General features: G+C 44.3%; 1 protein-coding gene across 12 annotated transcripts in view; it reads right to left on the reverse strand.

Annotated features, from left to right (window-relative positions):
* The window catches only part of VEGFA (vascular endothelial growth factor A), a 55912-nt gene that overhangs the window by 9115 nt on the left and 25543 nt on the right, over positions 1-21254 (reverse strand). For 10 of the 12 annotated variants that reach the window (XM_040351773.1, XM_040351778.1, XM_040351772.1 and 7 more), the window contains exons 2-5: positions 14047-14095; positions 6846-7042; positions 3745-3821; positions 3597-3629 (exon numbers count right to left, since the gene is read on the reverse strand). In XM_040351773.1, the coding sequence (XP_040207707.1) occupies positions 3597-3629; positions 3745-3821; positions 6846-7042; positions 14047-14095 (356 nt within the window). Of the gene's footprint in view, positions 1-2648; positions 2928-3596; positions 3630-3744; positions 3822-6845; positions 7043-14046; positions 14096-16925; positions 17206-21254 lie in introns of those variants that run through there. The other 2 variants (XM_040351776.1, XM_040351784.1) reach the window with 2 other exon arrangements.

A 21254-nucleotide genomic window follows, 5' to 3' on the forward strand; every position in this document is an offset into this window, starting at 1 on the left:
GAGATTGCATCTAGAAGAAGAACAAGAACATTTTATCTGTAACCTCTAATTACAGTCAATACATGACTGCTGCAGAATCAGCTATTCGGAGATCCTGGCGGGTTGTCTTGGGGCAGATACATACAGGCCTTTGTACTTGCCTGGATAATACCTGCATGGATGTGTTGGAATGCAGCACCTATGACTGGGCCCACATATACAAACAGGAAAGCTGAAGATAGCGGCAGCGTGACCGCTCCTATCTACTGCCGTCTCCCCACAGATGTTGTCACGGGCTGTGAAAAGTACGGTACTTAGCCAGCGCCTGTCCAGATCATCTTTATTAATGTGCAAAGCAGATCAGTTTTGCTGGTGGGAGCAAAGTGAGAAGCAATGTCACTGCAGTTATCTTCCACCCCCCCCTTCCTAATTATGAAGCTGCATGAAGAACAGAGGTGACCTTTCCCACACACGTGGCTGGATATTAATAGTAAGCCTAATAGGAAAAACATCGCTCTTTCTAGAGCGGGGCATTGTGGGACATGCCCTCGAGTAGTGTTTCCATGCCTTGCTCAGACCCTTCCAGCAGGTGACTCTGAGGTTTGAAGTGACCTTAAAGGAGACAAGGCTCAGTTCCACTAAGTGATTATTGCATCTTGGTGTATATATAAATCTGGAGGACAGAAGAACACGTCACAATGAGTATTCACATTGAAATCCCATCGAAGCCCAGGGTCTCAGACTCCGTTGGACCCAGGAGTGCTACTTTTAAAATATATTTACATTTCTAGAATATTCTGACTACAGTAGACACAATGGAGGCTTAAGGCATGGGCATACGTCTTTGTCAGATGGTCCTATACCTCCAGATTGCCCAACATCCCAAATGGGCTGCCAGTACCCAGCTATAAACCATAGACCTACAGAAAGAGATGCTAGACCAAATCGCATCAAAGAGTCCAAAATAATTTTAATTTCCAGTCCTAATACAAATCTGTGTGGTCATTGTTTTTTTTTTTTCCTTCCCGAGTCAACCAAGTTTTGATCCTGTGCCAAGTCCTAATAAAGAGGGACCGGTTTGGCCGTCAGAATGCATTGGCCGCGTTTTAGGACCATCCATGTAGATAAAGTCGGCAACCAGGTGAGGAGGAGTAAAATGTCTCTTTTTTCGTCCAAGGGCTACACATGTTCCAAAACAGGGAAAACACCAATGCGTTTCAGCCTTGTCTAGGCCTTACTCATAGTTGAACTTAACCACTTAAGCCCCGGACCATTTCGCTGGCCAAAGACCAGGCCACTCTTTGAGATTCGGCACTGCGTCGTTTTAACTGACAATTGCGCGGTCGTGCGACGTGGCTCCCAAACAAAATTGACGTCCTTTTTTTCCCACAAATGGAGCTTTCTTTTGGTGGCATTTGATCACCTCTGCGGTTTTTATTTTTTGCGCTATAAACAAAAATAGAGCGACAATTTTGAAAAAAAATTCAATATTTTTTTACTTTTTGCTATAATAAATCTCCCCCCCCCCAAAAAATATTAAAAAAAAACGATTTTTTCCCTCAGTTTAGACCGATACATATGCTCCTACATATTTTTGGTAAAAAAAATGTCAATAAGCATTTATTGATTGGTTTGCGCAAAAGTTATAGCGTCTACAAAATAGGGGATAGTTTTATGGCATTTTTATTAATAATTTTTTTTTTTTTACTAGTAATGGCGGCGATCTACGATTTTTATCGTGACTGCGACATTATGGCGGACATATCGGACACATTTTTGGGACCATTGTCATTTAGACAGCGATCAGGGCTATATGCACTGATTACTGTAAAAATGACGCTGGCAGTGAAGGGGTTAGCCTGTATGGGGCGCTGAAGGGGTTAAGTGTGTCCCAGGGAGTGATTCTAATTCTTAGGGGGTGTTGCACGTCACTGATCGTTGTTCCCGAATGACAGGGAACAGACGATCTGTGACATGTCACTTGGAAAAACGGGGAGATGTTGTGTTTACACTGTCATCTCCACATTCTTCAGCTCCGTGACGCAATCGCGGGACACGGGCGGACATCGAGTCCGCGGGTCCCGCAGGCACGGCCATGGAGCTCTCGACAGGGCGACACGAGCGCCGGTGGCGCGTGACCACACAGCGGCAAATTAAAGGGGACGTACCTGTACGCCCATTTGCCTGTCCGTGCCATTCTGTCGACGTATATGTGTGTGTGCTGGACCTTAAGTGGTTAAATAAGGCTGAAATACGTTAGTGTTGGCTTTGTTTGGAGCATGTGTACTCCTTGAACAAGATAAAAGACATTTTATTCATCCTAACCTGGTTGCCGACTTTACCTACATGGAAGGACTCTTGTGTTGCAGGGTGGAGACCGCAAGTCAGGCATGGCGAGTATAAACAGAGAGCTCTTGCCGGCTCTGATTGCATGATTGGGTTGCAGTACCATTATCTGTGCGTTTTATGACCAGTTTACCAACAATTTAATTTATCTAGGACTATTATTTCCCAATTGGTCTGGCACCCCCATTTCTATAGTTTGAACTACTACTGGTTCTCCCATTTGGGAAGCCTTGCCGTCTGAGAACTGTGAGCTTGATGAAATTTTCCCTTGCTTGACTGCACACAGGCAAGTTCTCTGCGCCTCCTAAAACATGTTTTTTTTTTTGGAGTACCCAGCCACACACAGGTTAATACCTCAATTCCTGGAGCTTCGTGCTACCAGCATGATGCTGCAAGAGCATTTGGAAGATAGCTTCAGCTGCACTGATGCCAGGCGGCAAGTTCCAACAGGGTCTATGAAGCCGCCCTTGCTGTATCCCCGTGGGCTCTTATCCACCCGCCTCTCACTAAACTCCGTCTGAAAAGAACAAAGTGCTGGGGACTAGAACTGGGGGGCCCCCCCATCAAGCTGGGCGTTCTGAAGAGGACCTGAACCTGGCATACTATGATGAGAAATACGCCATTAAAACATAAAAAAATAAATAAAACAAAATAAAAATAAAATCAAGGAGTAATTACAGGAAAGAAAGAAAGAACATTATAATAAAAAAAAACAAGAAGTAATTACAGGAAAGAAAGAAAGAACATTATTAGAGGTGTATAGAGATTGTACAGTGATTGGTTTTCCTCTAGAATAGAGAACATGCGTAGAATCAAGAACCATGCTCTATTCACCGAAGGTTAGAATCACCCAAAACCCATCATGATAGTAGACATTGGGTATGCCGGCTGGGATGATACGATCCCCAACAGACCCCATCTCTACTATACAAATTAAAGTTTGAGAAGCAAAGAACATGAAGACGTGGACGGTAATACTGAGGCATAATGCTATAAAGTGTGTATTGTGTGCTGAGGAGCATCAGTCACAATACGCTCACCTCCCCTGCGCCATTTTCTAAAATATCATCATGAAGATCTCATCTCCATATCAATGACCGACCAAGCGGTACATCGGTCTGTCTATTCATGGACATTATCCAGCTTGGCCCATTAACCCAGCTAGAGGAGCAAAAAAAAAAAAAAATTTCCAGCCTAGGAAGGGTCAATGGCGGGGGAATGACTTCAATGAATACATGTGACCTGAGATACAAATAAGAAAAGTCACTTACTTTTCCTGTTGGCCTTTAATTTCATTCTTTGGTCTGCAGGAAAAACAAGAAACGATAATTATTTGTTGGAGGACTGAACATCAGCAGACGACAGGCGGGTAACATGGTTGGGTGGGGGTTTTCGCGTAACGTGACGTCTCTTCCTTACCTGCATTCACACCGGCTGTGCTGCTGGAAACTCTTTTCCAAATAGTTTGCACCGAAGCGAGAATGAACTCTCAAGATCTGCAAAAGAAAGAAGGAAAAAAACTGTTATCACTTGTCTCCGATCGCCACCTTGGCTGGAGACCTACAGAATGCAAAATCCTGTCCTCAGCATGCAACTTTCTTAAAGGCTTAGTCAACCTTTGGCAAAAAAAAAAATTAAATAATAAATGCATAATTGCAGCAAAAAATGGTGTATTTCTTTATTTTTGCAATTGAAACCGCAAAGCAATTCAACTACATTGCAGTGGAACCTCGGATTGAGAGTAACGCTGTTAAACGAGCGTTTCGCAATAAGAGCACTGGATTTCGAAAAATCCTAACTCGGTTTGCGAGTGTTGTCTCGCAAAACGAGCAGGATTCAGGCCAAAGCGGTGAGTAGTACCGCGTTTGGCCTGAGTTGGGGTGGTGCCGGAGCCAAGCGAAGCCGAATGGCGCCGTTCGGTAATCCCCGGAAAGAAAAACGGAAATACCCAGTTCCCGAGGTTTGACAAGCTTTTCATGGGCCTTTACGGACGTTTCCGAGGCTCTCCAGCGCCCCCCACCTCTGGCCGCATGCGGTATTGCATTGAAGTCAATGCAAAACAAATTATTTTTGTTTCCATTGACTTCAATGGGGAAACTCGCTTTAATATGTGAGTACTTTGGATTACGAGCATTCTCCTGGAACGGATTATGCTCGAAAATCCGAGGTCTCACTGTACCTACCTGTGTATCACACTACACCCCTATATATGAGTGCAACAGAGGGGTAGGCAACCTCGGCCCACAAGCTGTGGTGAAACTTCAAGTCCCATGAGACATTGCAAGACCCTGACAATCACAGGCATGACTCCTAGAGGCAGAGGCATGATGGGATTTGTAGTTTCACCACAGCTGGAGTGCTGAGGTTGCCTACCCCTGGTGTAAAAGGTGAAGTTGGCCTTTAAACCAGAGTTTTTCAATCAGGGTTCCATGGAATGTTCATGTTCCTCCATTCTCAAGGAACTCCCGATAATAATTATATCTACAACTCATTATACATAAGTGCGATGGTCAGTGGGGAAGAACAGTGAGCTAAAAAGATCAATGGTGTCAGTGGGAACTTATCTGAAAGAAAGAAATTGCTAATTGCTCAAGGAACCCCTAGCAAACCCCAAAGCATGGGTGCTCAAACTGTGGCCCTCCAGTTGTTGCGAAACTACAAGTCCCATCATGTCTATGCCTTTGGGAGTCATGCTTGCAACTGTCAGCCTTGCAATGCCTCATGGGACTTGGGTAGTTCCCCAAGAGCTCGAGGGCCACAGGTTGAGCACCCCATGCTCTAAAAAGGAACCATAGGGTTCCATGAAACCCTTGTTGAGAAACCCTGCTCCAGAGGTTGCTAGGGTTTCATTGAGCAATTAGTAATTTCTTCCTCTCAGATAAGTTCCCACCATTGATCTTTCTAGCTATCTGTAAGGAGGTAATTCTTCCCAATGACCACAAGTGTAAAGAACATTCTTTCCACTGACCATCACACTAATGCAGGGTTTCTCAACCAAGGTTCCTCAAGATGTTTCTGGGTGTTCCTTGAGCAATAAGCAATTCCTGCCTCTCAGATAAGTTCCCACGGACACCACTCTTTTTAGGGGATATGTGCGAGGAGGGGGGATTTCGGTATGTGCTAGGAGGGGAGGGTGGGTATGTGCTAGGAGGGGAGGATGGGTATGTGCTAGGAGGGGAGGGTGGGTATGTGCTAGGAGGGGAGGGTGGGTATGTGCTAGGAGGGGAGGGTGGGTATGTGCTAGGAGGGGAGGGTGGGTATGTGCTAGGAGGGGAGGGTGGGTATGTGCTAGGAGGGGAGGGTGGGTATGTGCTAGGAGGGGAGGGTGAGTAAGTGCTAGGAGGGGGGTATGTGCAAGTAGGGGAATGGGTTGGGAATTTTTGCTAGGAGGAGGTGGGGAGATTTGGGCTAGGAGGAGGTGCTGGAATTTGGATTAAGAGGAGTGGGCTGGGGAGAAGAAAAAAAATGGGAGGCTCAGTCTAAAATGCCTAGTCCGGGCCTGGTGGACATGTTCTAGACCAGTCTTGTCAATATTCCTATCGCACACCTTCCCGTTATTGATTAGTGGATTGTGTACATGTATTCTCCGTTTTGCCACTGTGGCACTTTATCACATGTCCGATGAAGGGGTCCTGCGTGGCTCCGAAAAGTTGCACTTGTCATTGTGATGCGATCGATCTTCAACAAAAACACTTTGGACGACAACTGAAGATCTCGGTTGTGCTGGCGAATATGTACGTTGTCCAGACCAGGGTTTCTCAACCAGGGTTCCTCCAGAGGTTGCTAGGGGTTCCTGGAGCAATGAGCAATCTCTGCCTCTTAGATAAGTTCCCTCTGTCACCATTGATCTCTTTAGCCATCGGTAAGGTAGGGGTTCTTCCCAATGACCACAAGTGTGAGGAGCATTCTTAACTATCACACTTATGACCACAAGGAGGGGGATTGGGTTGGGAATTTTTGCTAGGAGGAGGTGGGGAGATCGGGGCTAAGAGTGTGAGGAGCATTCTTGCCCATCACACTTATGACCACAAGGAGGGGGATTGGGTTGGGAATTTTTGCTAGGAGGAGGTGGGGAGATCGGGGCTAAGAGTGTGAAGAGCATTCTTAACCATCACACTTATGACCACAAGGAGGGGGATTGGGTTGGGAATTTTTGCTAGGAGGAGGTGGGGAGATCGGGGCTAAGAGTGTGAGGAGCATTCTTGCCCATCACACTTATGACCAGAAGTGTGAGGAGCATTCTTGGCCATCACACCAATGTATCATGAGTTGTACATATGGGGTTCCTTGAGACAGCAGAGTTATTTTAAGGGTTCCTCTGTGTTGAAAAGGTTGGGAAAGTCTTCTTTACACATTCAGAGTACCTATGTGTGCGTTTTACTGTACTAAAAAAGTATTATGTTGTTCAGAAGAAACACAGGGCTCTAGGAAAGTTATTCTGTGCTTGCCAGATAAAGGTGTTAAAAAATAGTTCCCTGCGGTGGGTATAAAAGGTTGTGAAGATCCTTTTCGCATAATACCTGCATTGTGATGTTGTGCCATCCTGTTGGCACACACTCCAGAGTCTCGTCAGTGCAGCAGCCTGCACATCTCATCAGTGGCACGCAGGACGGCTTGAAGATGTACTCCACCTCATCTGGGTACTCCTGGAGTACGTCCACCAAGATCTCCCGAACCTGGCACATACTACGGTCATATACTTCCATGAAGGGAACCACTGTACAAAAAACATAAATTATAGTGTGCGTTAGAGATAAATTAAGTCACCTGACTGGCCATAAGCAAGATTGCCACTTAAAGCGGAACTAAACACATCGATTCAATGGTTTAAAAAGTTACATTCTTGGCATGCCTGGAATGCTAATTAACACATTTGGCTGGTGTCATAACAAATTACATGTGCAGCACCATCAAACAGACGCCAAGATGGCAGCTTCCTTGGCAAAAAAAAAAAAAAGAAGAAGAACGAAGGCTCCATTCACACTTGTATGACTCCAAAGTTGCGCCAACTTTGGAGTCAAACTTTGACGCAACTTTGGATGGGTGTAACTTGTATACGACTTTGGCTTTGACCAGTGATAACGGACAACTGTTGCATTGTATAACATTCAGGTAAGACTTTCATGCAACTTTTGAGGGTTAAAATTTAAGCCTATTTCGCACCCTAGGCTTATATTCGAGTCAATACGTTTTCCCATTTTCTTGTGGTGCCACGGCTTATATTCGGCTCAAGTATATACGGTATGTTGCCAGTACACCAAGAGCTTTTTTTTTTTTTTTAATAAAACCATCTTTATTGACATGTCACCTACAGAAGTACAATGTTTCGCAACCACCAGGTATGGATGTACATTGAGCTATTCATGTGCCGCTCAGTGTACAAACTTTGCCTGGATGAAGGGACCCTTGGTGCCTACAGAGCCCTCTTGTGTCATAAAAAAACATAACTGTGGGCATTTTTTTTTTAAACCAGGGGTTAATTTTGGCTTTACCTTCCCTAAATCTCAAGCGGTCTTGACAACCCTGCCCAGCTCTCTTTGTGAATTAGGGAACACCTACACCTGTGTTATGGAGAAGATGCTAAGGGGGGTTGTTCTCTAGACCTGTGCTGGGGTGACAACGCTGCTCCACGATGGACACAGTACAGTAAGTGTTGTCACCCTAAGACAGGAAGTGTGTAATTGGCAGGTTTTCGGGAAAAAAAAACCTGAAAAAATAAATAAGTAAAATAAATGCCGCCACCACCTGTATGTATTAACTGCCTTCTAAAATTTACAACCTTGGGCTTGGTGTCTCAGTAATGCAACTCCAAGGCTGGTCCCGTTGGCGCTGTCAGATTACATGGCGAAACGCTGCGATCTGGTTAACGAGCAGCAGCAGAAATTCTCGGTGTCTGTAGTCCTCATAGGAGAAGAACATATCCAGCTTCATATAGGGGGGAACTAATTAGAGATGCATTTCTCAACAAGGAGGACAAAGGCTGCTAGTCAAGAAGTGATCGGCCACATGGTGTCTGGATTAGCAGGAAAAATTCCCTAGCAGTTTCTGCGTCCCAGTGTGATTGTTCCATTGGCTGCTGGGATTAGATTTAAAGCCCCTAAAAAATCCTGGATTCCTGGCCAGTGACTAGTGCCTGTTGGAGGACCTTCCATCCAGCTGGGGGGGCGAACTATATCCCCATTTCACAACCCCTATAACCTTCGTCCCCAAAGACTCAACACTTGTTGGGAAAAGATTCGGTTTTGTGATGCCGTACTGAGAACTGCCTGTGATCTGCGTCCCTCACGAGTCCTCATTTAACGTCCCCCGTCCCTCCCTCCCGGCTCCCTCTGTAGTGGTCAAGCACTGGAGACCACCAGAGCAGCTGCTGGAATGGTGCCCTCCCCCCACCCTCTCTAGGTACTGCTTAAAAAAAGGCAACTGAGGAACTGGAGAGACCCCCCCCCCCCCCCCAAAACATGATCCTCACTGCATTTTACTAAACCTGGAAAGAGGAATAATCATTTTCCTGCAAATTACCGTATTTATGGATTGGAAGCAGCTGCATTCCTATGGAGGAGCCGATGGTCGTTATTAAAAGGAAATGACTGAGCGCTCTGAGACTACAAGCTTTGAGTTCTCTTTATATCACTCCATGTTACATTGGCAGGCACCGCACCCTCCTACTCCTATTACTGCATGTTACATTGGCAGGCACCTCACCCTCCTACTCCCAACACTGCATATTACATTGGCAGGTACCGCACCCTCCCACTCCTATTACTGTGTATTATATTGGCAGGCACTGCACCCCCCCATTTCCAACACTGCATATTACATTGCCAGGCACTGCACCCTCCCACTCCCATCACTACACAATACATTGGCAGGCACTGCACCCTCCTACTCCCAACACTGCATATTACATTGGCAGGCACTGCACCCTCCCACTCCCATCATTACATAATACATTGGCAGGCACTGCACCCTCCTACTCCAAACACTGCATATTACATTGGCAGGCACCTCACCCTCCTACTCCCAACACTGCATATTACATTGGCAGGCACCTCACCCTTCTACTCCCAACACTGCATATTACATTGGCAGGCACCTCACCCTCTTACTCCCAACAATGCATATTACATTGGCAGGTACCGCACCCTCCCACTCCTATTACTGTGTATTATATTGGCAGGTACTGCACCCTCCTACGCCCATCACTGCATATTACATTGGCAGGCACTGTACCCTCCTACTTCCATCAATGCATATTACATTGGCAGGCCCCTCACCCTCCTACTCCCATCACTACATATACAACGGCAGGCCCCCCACCTTCCTACTCCCATCACTACATATTACATTGGCAGGCAGGCACTCTTCTATTTATATCACTGCATATTAAATAGGAGGAGGAGGGTGAGGTGCCTGCCAATGTAAAATGCTGCAATATGACCAGGGAAGTGCGGTGCCTGCCAACGTAATATGCAGTGATGGGAGTAGGAGGGTGAGGTGCCTGCCTATCACTGCATATTACATTGGCAGGCACCGCATTCTCCTGGTCCTATCACTGCATATTACATTGGCAGGCGCCGCATTCTCCTGGTCCGATCACTGCATATGACATTGGCAGGCACCGCATTCTCCTGGTCCGATCACTGCATATGACATTGGCAGGCACCGCATTCTCCTGGTCCTATCACTGCATATTACATTGGCAGGCACGGCATTTCCCTGGGTCATATCACAGCATTTTACACTAGCATTCACTGTACTCTCCTGCTTACATCCCCACATGTTACACCAGCAGGCACCGCACTCTCCTACTCAAAGCCCTGCATATTACACTAGCAGGCAATACATTCTCCTACTCCTAGCCCTGCATATTATTACACTAGCAGGCAATACACTCTCCTACTCACATCACCACCGACCAACACATGCTACACTGCTGCACTTTGGAATTTGCACAAAAAGTAGAAATGTATTAAAAAACAACAACAGCAGAACTTTTATTTTGGGTACAACGAGCATTCGTTTTTGGCGCTAGCCCAGGGCTGCTATCTAATCACTATTGGACATTCTTCCAGAAATTTTCAAAACAACACAGCAGTAAAGTAAAAATACAAAAACGGTTCCAATGGGTGCACCGGGTCAGTCGGGGCCGCCGATGTGTAGGAGAGAAGAGGAGAGGATTACACCATGAATGCAGCCCTGGGAAGGCTATAACTGATAAGAGAATTACATTATGGAAGATTACCCCCTACACCAAAAGACCCCCCCCCATTAGCAAGATGGGATCTAGGGTTTATTCTCTAGATTGCAATGGAATCTGAAACCCTAAAAGGAAATGGGCTGTTATTCTATAATATACAGATCACCATTAATGGTCGGTGGACACACCATGACCCTATTGGAAGGGTCTACCAATAATGTCTCTGGCTGTTATGCTATAACCTACAGATCACCATTAATGGTCGGTGGACACACGATGACCCTATTGGAAGGGTCTACCAATAATGTCTCTGGCTGTTATTCTATAACCTACAGATCACCATTCATGGTTGGTGGACACACGATGACCCTATTGGAAGGGTCTACCAATAATGTCTTTGGCTGTTATTCTATAACCTACAGATCACCATTAATGGTCGGTGGACACACGATGACCCTATTGGAAGGGTCTACCAATAATGTCTCTGGCTGTTATGCTATAACCTACAGATCTCCATCAATGGTCGGTGGACACACGATGACCCTATTGGAAGTGTCTACCAATAATGTCTCTGGCTGTTATGCTATAACCTACAGATCACCATCAATGGTCGGTGGACACACGATGACCCTATTGGAAGGGTCTACCAATAATGTCTCTGGCTGTTATGCTATAACCTACAGATCTCCATCAATGGTTGGTGGACACATGATGACCCTATTGGAAGTGTCTACCAATAATGTCTCTGGCTGTTATGCTATAACCTACAGATCTCCATCAATGGTCGGTGGACACACGATGACTATTGGAAGATTCTACGAATAACGTTTCCAGCTGTTATTCTATAATCTCCAGATCATCATTAACGGTCAGTGAACACATGATGTTCCTACTGGAAGTTTCTACCAATGACGTCTCTAGCGGTTATTCTATGATCTGCAGATCATCACCATTAATGGTTGGTAAAACACAAGATGACCCCATTGGAAGTTTCTATCAATAATGTCCCTGGCCGTTATTCTATGAACTTCAGATCTCCATTAATGGTTGGTAGACTGTTTCTACCAATAACATTTCTAGCCATTGTTCTATGATCTTCAGATTAATGGTTGGTGGACACACAATGACCCTATTGGAGGTGTCTACTAATAACGTCATTGGCTGCTCTATAATCTGTAGATCATAACCATTAATGGGTCGGTGGAAACACGCTGACCCTATTGGAAGTTTTGATCAATAACGTCTACAGCTGTTATTCCAAGATGGTGACCCTATTGGAAGGGTCTACTAATAATGTCTCTGGCTGTTATTCTATAACCTACAGATCACCATTAATGATTGGTGGACACATGTAGACCCTATTGGAAGTGTCTGCCAATCATGTCTCTGGCTGTTATTCTATGATCTGCAGATCATAACCATTAATGTTCGGTGGACACACGATGACACTATTGGAAGTTTAGATCGATAACATCTACAGCTGTTATTCTGCAGAGCATCACCATTAATGGTTGCTGGACACACAACGACCCTATTGGAAGTGTCTGCCAATCATGCCTCTGGTTGTTCTATGATCTTCACATCTCCATTAATGGTCAGTGAACACATGATGACCCCATTTGGAAGTTTCTACCAATAACATCTCCAGCTGTTATTCTATGATCCGTAGATCACCATTAATGGTTGGTGGACACCCGATGACCCTAAAGGAAGTTTCTACCAATAACGTCCCTGGCTGTTAACTCTATGAACGTCAGATCTCCATTAATGGTTGGTAGATACGCGGTGACTATTGAAGGTTTCCATCAATAACATTTCTAGCTGTTATTGTATGATCTTCAGATTAATGGTTGGTGGGCACACAATGAACCTATTGGAGGTGTCTACTAATAACATCTCCGGCTATTCTAGCATCTGTAGATCACCATTAACGGTCAGATAACCCATTTTGCTGTTATTCTATGATCCGTAGATTATCATTAACGGTTGGTGGACACCCGACGACCCTATTGGAAGGGTCTACCAATAATGTCTTTGGCTGTTATTCTCTAACCTACAGATCTCCATTAATGGTTGGTGGACACCGGATGACCCTATTGGAAGGGTCTACCAATAATGTCTCTGGCTGTTATTCTATAACCTACAGATCACCATTCACGGTTGGTGGACACCTGATGACCCTATTGGAATGGTCTACCAATAATGTCTCTGGCTGTTATTCTATAACCTACAGATCACCATTCATGGTTGGTGGACACACGACGACCCTATTGGAAGGGTCTACCAATAATGTCTCTGGCTGTTATTCTATAACCTACAGATCTCCATTAATGGTTGGTGGACACCGGATGACCCTATTGGAAGGGTCTACCAATAATGTCTTTGGCTGTTATTCTATAACCTACAGATCACCATTCATGGTTGGTGGACACACGATGACCCTATTGGAAGGGTCTACCAATAAAGTCTCGGACTGTTATTCTATGACCTACAGATCACCATTCATGGTTGGTGGACACACGATGACCCTATTGGAAGAGTCTGCCAATCATGTCTCTGGCTATTATTCTATGATCTTCAGATCATCACCATTAATGGTCGGTGGACACACGATGACCCCATTAGAAGTTTTCACCAACAACGTCTCCTCGACTGTTATTCTATAATCTGCAGATCGATAACAGTCAGTGAACACACAATGACGTTATTGAAAGTTTCTACCTATAATGTCTCCAGCACAGCCATTCCGTGACGCAGTCAGAAGATTCGTGACTATCCAACAATGCTTCCATGGAGTGACAGCATTTCCCAAGCGGCCCCCCTTCCCCCTGCTGCACGATCCCCACGTTTCACCAGCTTAAAATAAAAACGGGCTGACTAATCTTAAACCACCAAAGGCGGGATAATAATAGGAAATAACAATGAGACATTTTATGCCAGCATAGTGAGACCGTACAGTGCATTCCCCCCGGTTAATGCTCTGCCAACTGACTAGACCGAGCGACAGCAGATTACATACAGGTCGGGCAAAAAAAAAAAAAACAGCTGAACCGAATTGCTGCACCATTCTAAAGGGGGGCAATGACGCAGATATAGGTGATGATCCCAACGCAGGAGAGATGCTCTGTACAGCCTACAGCCCTTTCCACCCGTCCAGAGTTTCCACGGTTCGGGTTGCAGCATGTGACAAGTCTCTGGGATCTGTATGCGGCTGCCCTTTAAGCTGCTGTCCCAGCTATGCCACAACACCGGAGGGGGCGGCCTGTCATTGTATAATATTAGGACTTGTCACTGCCCAGGTGCTGCACGTAGGCCTGCATATCAGCAAACACCCAGCGATATGGAAGGCATGCACACGTGACAACCCCCCCCCCCCCCCCCGCTCTCTGCTGATCACCAAGAATTGCCATATGGACTATGGAAGAACAAGCAGCAGAAACATTATAGATGAGCGGAGGCCGACAGAACACCGGTCCCAGCAAAATCTATAATACATGCACAGCAAAAAACAAAAACATCCTTACCTTGTGTGGATTTGTGCTCCTTTCCGTGTGTAGGGGCTGCCTGGGAAAGCTGCAGAAAGATAAAGAGGTCAGAAATGTGCAACAAAGTAAATAAGAGGGGTGCGCATTATAATAGCAACAAAGTAAATATGAGGGGTGCGCATTATAATCGCAACAAAGTAAATAAGAGGGGTGTGCATTATAATAGCAACAAAGTATATAGGAGGGTGCGCATTATAATAGCAACAAAGTAAATAAGAGGGGTGCGCATTATAATAGCAACAAAGTAAATATGAGAGGTGCGCATTAAAATAGCAACAAAGTAAATAGGAGGGGTGCGCATTATAATAGCAACAAAGTAAATATGAGGGGTGCGCATTATAATAGCAACAAAGTAAATAGGAGGGGTGCGCATTATAATAGCAACAAAGTAAATAGGAGGGGTGCGCATTATAATAGCAACAAAGTAAATAAGAGGGGTGCGCATTATAATAGCAACAAAGTAAATAAGAGGGGTGCGCATTATAATAGCAACAAAGTAAATAAGAGGGGTGCACATTATAATAGCAACAAAGTAAATAAGAGGGGTGCGCATTATAATAGCAACAATGTAAATAGGAAAGGTGCAGATTTTATCAGCAACAATGCAAATAAGATTATTGAATTTTTTTTCTGACTGAGGGTAGACACCTATAAAAAAATTTAAAAAATTAAAAAAGGAGAAAAGATGGGACTATAATGGTGCTTAATCAAATATGAATGGAAACCCAACAGCAGTAGGTAAAAAGGTATATACGATTTATTTTTAATTATACAAAGAGTTAAAAGTGAGTACCAAAATCACAGAAGGTCGTTTAATATGGAATAAATCCAAAGTGGTGGTTACACTGAAGGTTCAAGTGATAATACGTTATTCCGACATGTTTCGCCTCTAGGCTTCATCGGGGGGGGATGTATGCTTCAACCATAGATAGGCAAACAGCTATACAAACAAAGTATAGAAACATATGATCACTCAACCCTCAGAAAACCTCCAGTGTAACCACCACTTTGGATTTATTCCATATAAAAAAAATTTTTTTTTTAAAAAAAAAGGACCTTCTGTGATTTGTTCCTCACTTTTAACTCTTTGTATAATTAAAAATAAATCATATATACCCTTTACCTACTGCTGTTGGGTTTCTATCTTGTGAATAAGCACCGTTATAGTCCCATCCTTTCTCCTTTCTTTTTTTTTTATATTGCAAATAAGAGGGGTGCACATTTAATGGTAACTATGTAAAAAGGAGGGGTGTATTATTTTTTTATGTTCTTTATTTATAGAAATTACAGATATGCCCAGACAGGTAGCATATTACAAGGTCATGGCTGCCAAACTAGACAACCATATCACCAAACAGCAGTTAGTATGTGTACCACAGTGAAAGGAGTGCACATTTTTATGGCAACACTGTAAATAAGAGGGGTGCATCTCAAACTAGGAATGGTCAGTAAAATACTCTTACAAACAGTCTGGCAGTCTTTAAAGGTGAAGGATATTGCTCACAAACATTAAAAAGGAGAAGTCCAGCCTGACCACCACAACAACAACCACCCACCACCACCACAACAACCACCCATCACCACAACAACAACCACCCACCACCACCACCACAACAACCACCCATCACCACAACAACAACCACCCACCACCACCACAACAACCACCCATCACCACAACAACAACCACCCACCACCACCACAACAACCACCCATCACCACAACAACAACCACCCACCACCACCACAACAACCACCCATCACCACAACAACAACCACCCACCACCACCACAACAACCACCCATCACCACAACAACAACCACCCACAACAACCACCCACAACAACCACCCACAACAACCACCCACACTTCTCTTTTAATGTCCCAAGTGAAAATGAGCCCCTTCACTTCTTCCGGACAAACCACACACACACACACACACACACATAATCCAGGACAACAGTGTCAAAAGGAAATGCTGAGTCCAGTGTGGTTGTACGGCGAGTTGAGTTAGTGCAGACCAGACTGGGGTTCTCGGTCACCCTGTGCCCCTAATAGACACAGGGTGCCTTACACATAGAAGGGGCTGGGGGGAGCTGGACAAGGAGCTCCCAGTGCTCTCCAAGGTATGCTGGGTTCCACAAGCCCCCCGCCCAAAGTAACCCCCTTCACAAGACAGGTGCACATTTTTTATGGCAATGTAGTCAAGAGGGGTGCACATTCAAATGGAAACAATGTAATTAAGAGGAGGTCCACATTTTAATGCCAGAGTCTAGAAAGCCAAAACCAACCTCAAGGACATATATTCTCAAAGAATTACATAACACAATATGGGTCTTGAATTATTATAAATTTATAGGTTTACTATTAATCAATTTAGGTTATGTTTTCCCTACTATGTACGTGTATAACCTACACTATATCCCAGCTTCTGAGTATCCACAACATTGAATAAAGGCCTGTAGTTTACATTCCTCTTAACTTAGGGGCTCTGTTATCTGGCATAGTTATGCATTCTCAGGAGCTGGAAGACAGCCTAGGCTACTGTATTCTGACAGTTGTCACATTTCAGCCAACAGGAAAATCGGACAAAATTTGCATACTTGGTCTGAGCAAAGTGGCTCAGAGTATCTAAGCCGGAGAGTTAGCATACCAGCCAGGTATTGAGCATTTTCAGCAGAGGTCAGCAATGACAGTCGCCATATTGAAAGAAAGGTCCAATTGCCCCACTCTTCTGTGACTGCCCAGAAAACCAACGTGACCCAAAGACTTCCGCCCCAATCAAGTTATTCATTCAACATGGACAGAATTATTTTACAACATATAAAATCAAAAAGAGCATGGAGGGCCCACGCATACATACGCAGAAAACACTGCATTCCATTCAGATCCATGTGGCTTGTTTTTCTATGGATAGTAAAAAGCTCTTTAATAGCTAATGTAACAAGATTCGAAACAAAAAGCACCACAGCACTGCCAAGAGGGTCAGATACAACGTTAATCCATTAAAAGTCAGGGATACAATCCAATTGTCTGCTTTTTTTTTAAATATACCCCTGACTTTTAATGAAATCAAGTTGTAATTGCAGTGGTGTCGTAACAAGAATTGAAATTGAAGTGCATTACACTACACTACAAGCCAGGGAGACTGGTTTGTGGATACGCAAGTGCGCAAAACAAAAAAATTAATAAAATCAAAGGATTGTAAACAAAAAAACGAAATAATTAAAAAACAAACAATAATTGAAATCAAATAATAAATATTAATAATAATAATAACAGATAATAATAATAATAATAATAATAATAATAATAATAATAAAATAATAATAATAAATAATAATAATAAAAAAAAAAATAATAATAAATAGAAATCATTAATTAAAAACAAAAATTATAATTGAAAACAAAAAACAAAATAAAAAATAAATAAAATTAAAGGATTGTAAACACTGTACAAATTAGGGTTGTCCCGATACCACTTTTTTAGGACCGAGTACAAGCACCGATACTTTTTTTCCCAAGTACTCGCCGATATCGAATACCGATACTTTTTTTTAAATGTGTCCCCAAATGCAGCCATGTCCCCCCACAAATGCAGCCATGTCCCTTCACATATGCAGCCATGTCCCCCCCACATATGCAGCAATGTCCCCCATATATCCAGCCATGTCCCCCCACATATGCAGCCATGTCCCCCCACATATGCAGTCATGTCCCCCCTATATCCAGCCATGTCCCCCATATATCTATATCATATTTGAATAGCTGTAGTGTTCCCCGCTGCGCCGCGTATAGAGACTCCTCCTTGCTCGGGTTCAAACAGATCACCCGTCCAATCCCGAGCAAGGGGGAGTGTCTATACGTGGCGCGGCGGGAAACACTACAGCTATTCAAATGAAAGCTGTAATATTCCCAACACGCTGTTTAACCAGGCGGCGGCGGCGTTGTTGCGGTATGTGACGACGGCGGCATTCGTTGCGGCGGCGGGCGAGTATCGGATAAGGCATCGGGGGCATTTGCGGGAGTACAAGTACTCCCACAAATACTCAGTATCGGTCCCGATACCGATACTGGTATCGGTATCGGGACAACCCTAGTAAAAATGCATAATTGCAAATGCTTGATGAGTCATTACATGCGTTTTTTTGTAATGGGTCCTTCTGCCAGCAAGATCCAGTATATATATATATTTATTACACACATAACATATTATGTGTGTGTGAACATGTATATATTACCATCAGATCTAGGCAAAGTTTAGTTCTTTCAAGAAATTCGTTTTTCAAGTTCACGTTCTGCATCTTTATAAATGAAAGGAATAACCCCCCCTCTGGGAAGCTCTCTCCCAAGGGGGGTTAGCTTGGGGGCGCGCTCCCGTGTGATACACTCGGCGGCCATAGCCGCCAAGTGTATGACTCGGCCCTGCCCCCCAGTGTGCCGCGTCATTGATTTGACAGCAGTGGGAGCCAATGGCTGCACTGCTATCAATCACTCAATGAAGAGCCGACTAGAGCTCGGTGAAAGCAACGGGGAGGATCGTGCCCAAGGAGATTCGGGTCTCAGGGGGACAGATGACTACAAGGTATTTTTTCACCTTAATGCATAGGATGTATCAAGGTAGAAAATACACGAAACTTTACAACCCCTTCAATGGATGGGTTAGGAGGAAGAGACGGGAACGTTCTCAAGGTGACCCCAGTCCTGGGAAATAATACTCTACACTTTTTATAGCATCCTGTTGGATGTCATACATTTAAAATTGTATTAGCTAGGTGGTGAGGAAAAGCAGCTTGGAGGTATAAAATCCACAATGGAACACCACACAATTCATAGTCCCGCCTTTCTCATACCTTTTCAACCCAGAGGAACCCTCAAAAATAAACTTTCCAGTCTCAGGGAACCCCTGCTAAAAATGACTATCTACAACTCCAACCTCTGGAGGAACTCTAGTTAAGAAATACTATATTAGTGTGATGGTCAGTGGGAAGAATGTTTCTTACACTTGTGGCCATTGGGAAGAATTACCTCCTTCTCTGATACAGTGGAACCTCGGATTACGAGCATAATGCGTTCCAGGAGAATGTTCTAATCCAAAGTACTCGCATATCAAAGCGAGTTTCCCCATTGAAGTCAATGGAAACGAAAATAATTTGTTCTGCATTGACTTCAATGGCATGCAATACCGCATGCGGCCAGAGGCGGCGGGGCGCCGGAGAGCCTCGGAAACGGCCGGAGAGGCCCGAGGACAGTTCGGCTGACCTTGGCAAGACTCCGTTTCCGAGGTCAGCTGAACTGTCATCAGCCTTTCCGAACGGCGACGTTCGGCCCCGGCGCCCCCACCTCAGGCCAAAAGCGGTACTGCATACCGCTCTGGCCTGAATCCTGCTCGTGTTGCGAGACAACACTCAGAGTTAGGATTTTTAGAAATACAGTGCTCGTATTGCGAAACGCTCGTTAACCACTGTATCTACAACTCATGATACATTAGTGTGATGGTCAGTGGGAAGAATTACCCCCTTACAGAGCTAAAAAGATCAATGGTGTCAGTGGGAACTTATCTGAGAGGCACAAATTGTTTAAGGAACCCCTAGCAACCTCTGGAGGAACCCTGGTTGAGGAACCCTGGTCTAGACAATGTCCACCCTCCAGCCGTTGAAGAACTTGGCATATGTTGGGACCTTGTTGCAGTAGACCAGGTTGCCTTCAGTTGACGAAGGTTGGGAGTATTTCCGTACCAAAATGAAAAGTGATGTGGGTGGGCTACATCCTGTTTTTTTTTTTTTTTACATCACCCCTTCCCGCTTTACAGATGCCCTGTGTGGCATTCACAGCCCCATGTGTCTGTTTTATTTGACTTTGTGCTTCTGTTGGTTTTCCTATGACCTTGTGATCCCATGTAGGTGCCAGACTGACAAGCCAGCACTGTTCTATCCTTGCCAGCACTGCACAATCCTTTATTAAACAGACACGGTGTGTATGTTACTATAGTTATAAAATGTACATGACCTTGTTGGTGGTTCCGGGACTGATTCACAATGAACCAATGCAATATCAAGGGGGGGTAGAATCTGTGGACTAGAGAATCTCTCGAAAAAAGGGACCACAGGAAACCACTGTGTATTATCTCCAGGACAAACCTCATCTTTAACGACTTCCTTAATAGGAGTCAACAGCCAAATATTATTTCCTGAGCAGCCAAAGATATAGACAATAATGCCTTTCCTTTTCTCGGATACATAAAAAGGTCACAAAACAATGAGAGAAGTCCATGTTGTCTCTACAATAAATTACGAACAGCCGACGTCTTCTCATTTTATGTTCTGAAACTGAAGACAAAACCATCCAGTGAATCACTGCAATATAAAACTGTAATGTTTTATATGGTCCCGAAGAAGGAAATTCACAATGTTAGCTTTAGTTTCAGCGTTTCCTCAAGGAAACCATAAAAGAAAAAAAAAAAAATCATAAAAAAATAAAAAAATAAAAGGGCATCAAATAATTTCTGCAGCATCGGAATAACCACTAAAAATTAAAGAAATGGCAAAAAAGAGAAGGCGAAAAATGTTTAAATACAATGATATCGTAAACTTCGATTGGCCTTTCCTAACAAGTTCCTCAGGCGTAAAAAAACACTGACCACTGTAAAAACAACACGCTAAAGAGAATCTGTGCCAAATGTGGGATAATAAAGATAAAATAACCTCAGCTGTTAGATCTGGAAGACTAGATTCAGACATGTTAAAAATTCCATAGAGGTAAAGGTTGGCTACGTTCACCTATTGATGTAGAACAGAGGTCTCCAAACTTTCTAAGCCAAGGGCCAGTTTATTGTCCATCAGACTGTAGAGGGGCCGGACTGTGGCCATAGGAAGTAGAAGATGTCCCGGGCATTAGTGGGAGTAAAGAAATCTTTGGTGTCAATGAGAGGATTTGTGCCCCATCGTTGGTGTCAAGGTGTGCGAAGAATCATGTCCCAACATTGGCGTCACTGAGAGGAACTGTGCCCCTTCGATGGCGTCACAGGGGAGCAACTGCCCCATCTATGGCGTCACGGGCAGCAACTGCCCCATCTATGGCGTCACGGGCAGCAACTGACCCCATCTATGGCGTCACGGGCAGCAACTGACCCCATCTATGGCGTCACGGGCAGCAACTGACCCCATCTATGGCGTCACGGGCAGCAACTGAC

This window comes from Rana temporaria, chromosome 4 (assembly GCF_905171775.1).
Source record: "Rana temporaria chromosome 4, aRanTem1.1, whole genome shotgun sequence".
In the NCBI taxonomy this organism is placed as follows: Eukaryota; Metazoa; Chordata; class Amphibia; order Anura; family Ranidae; genus Rana; species Rana temporaria.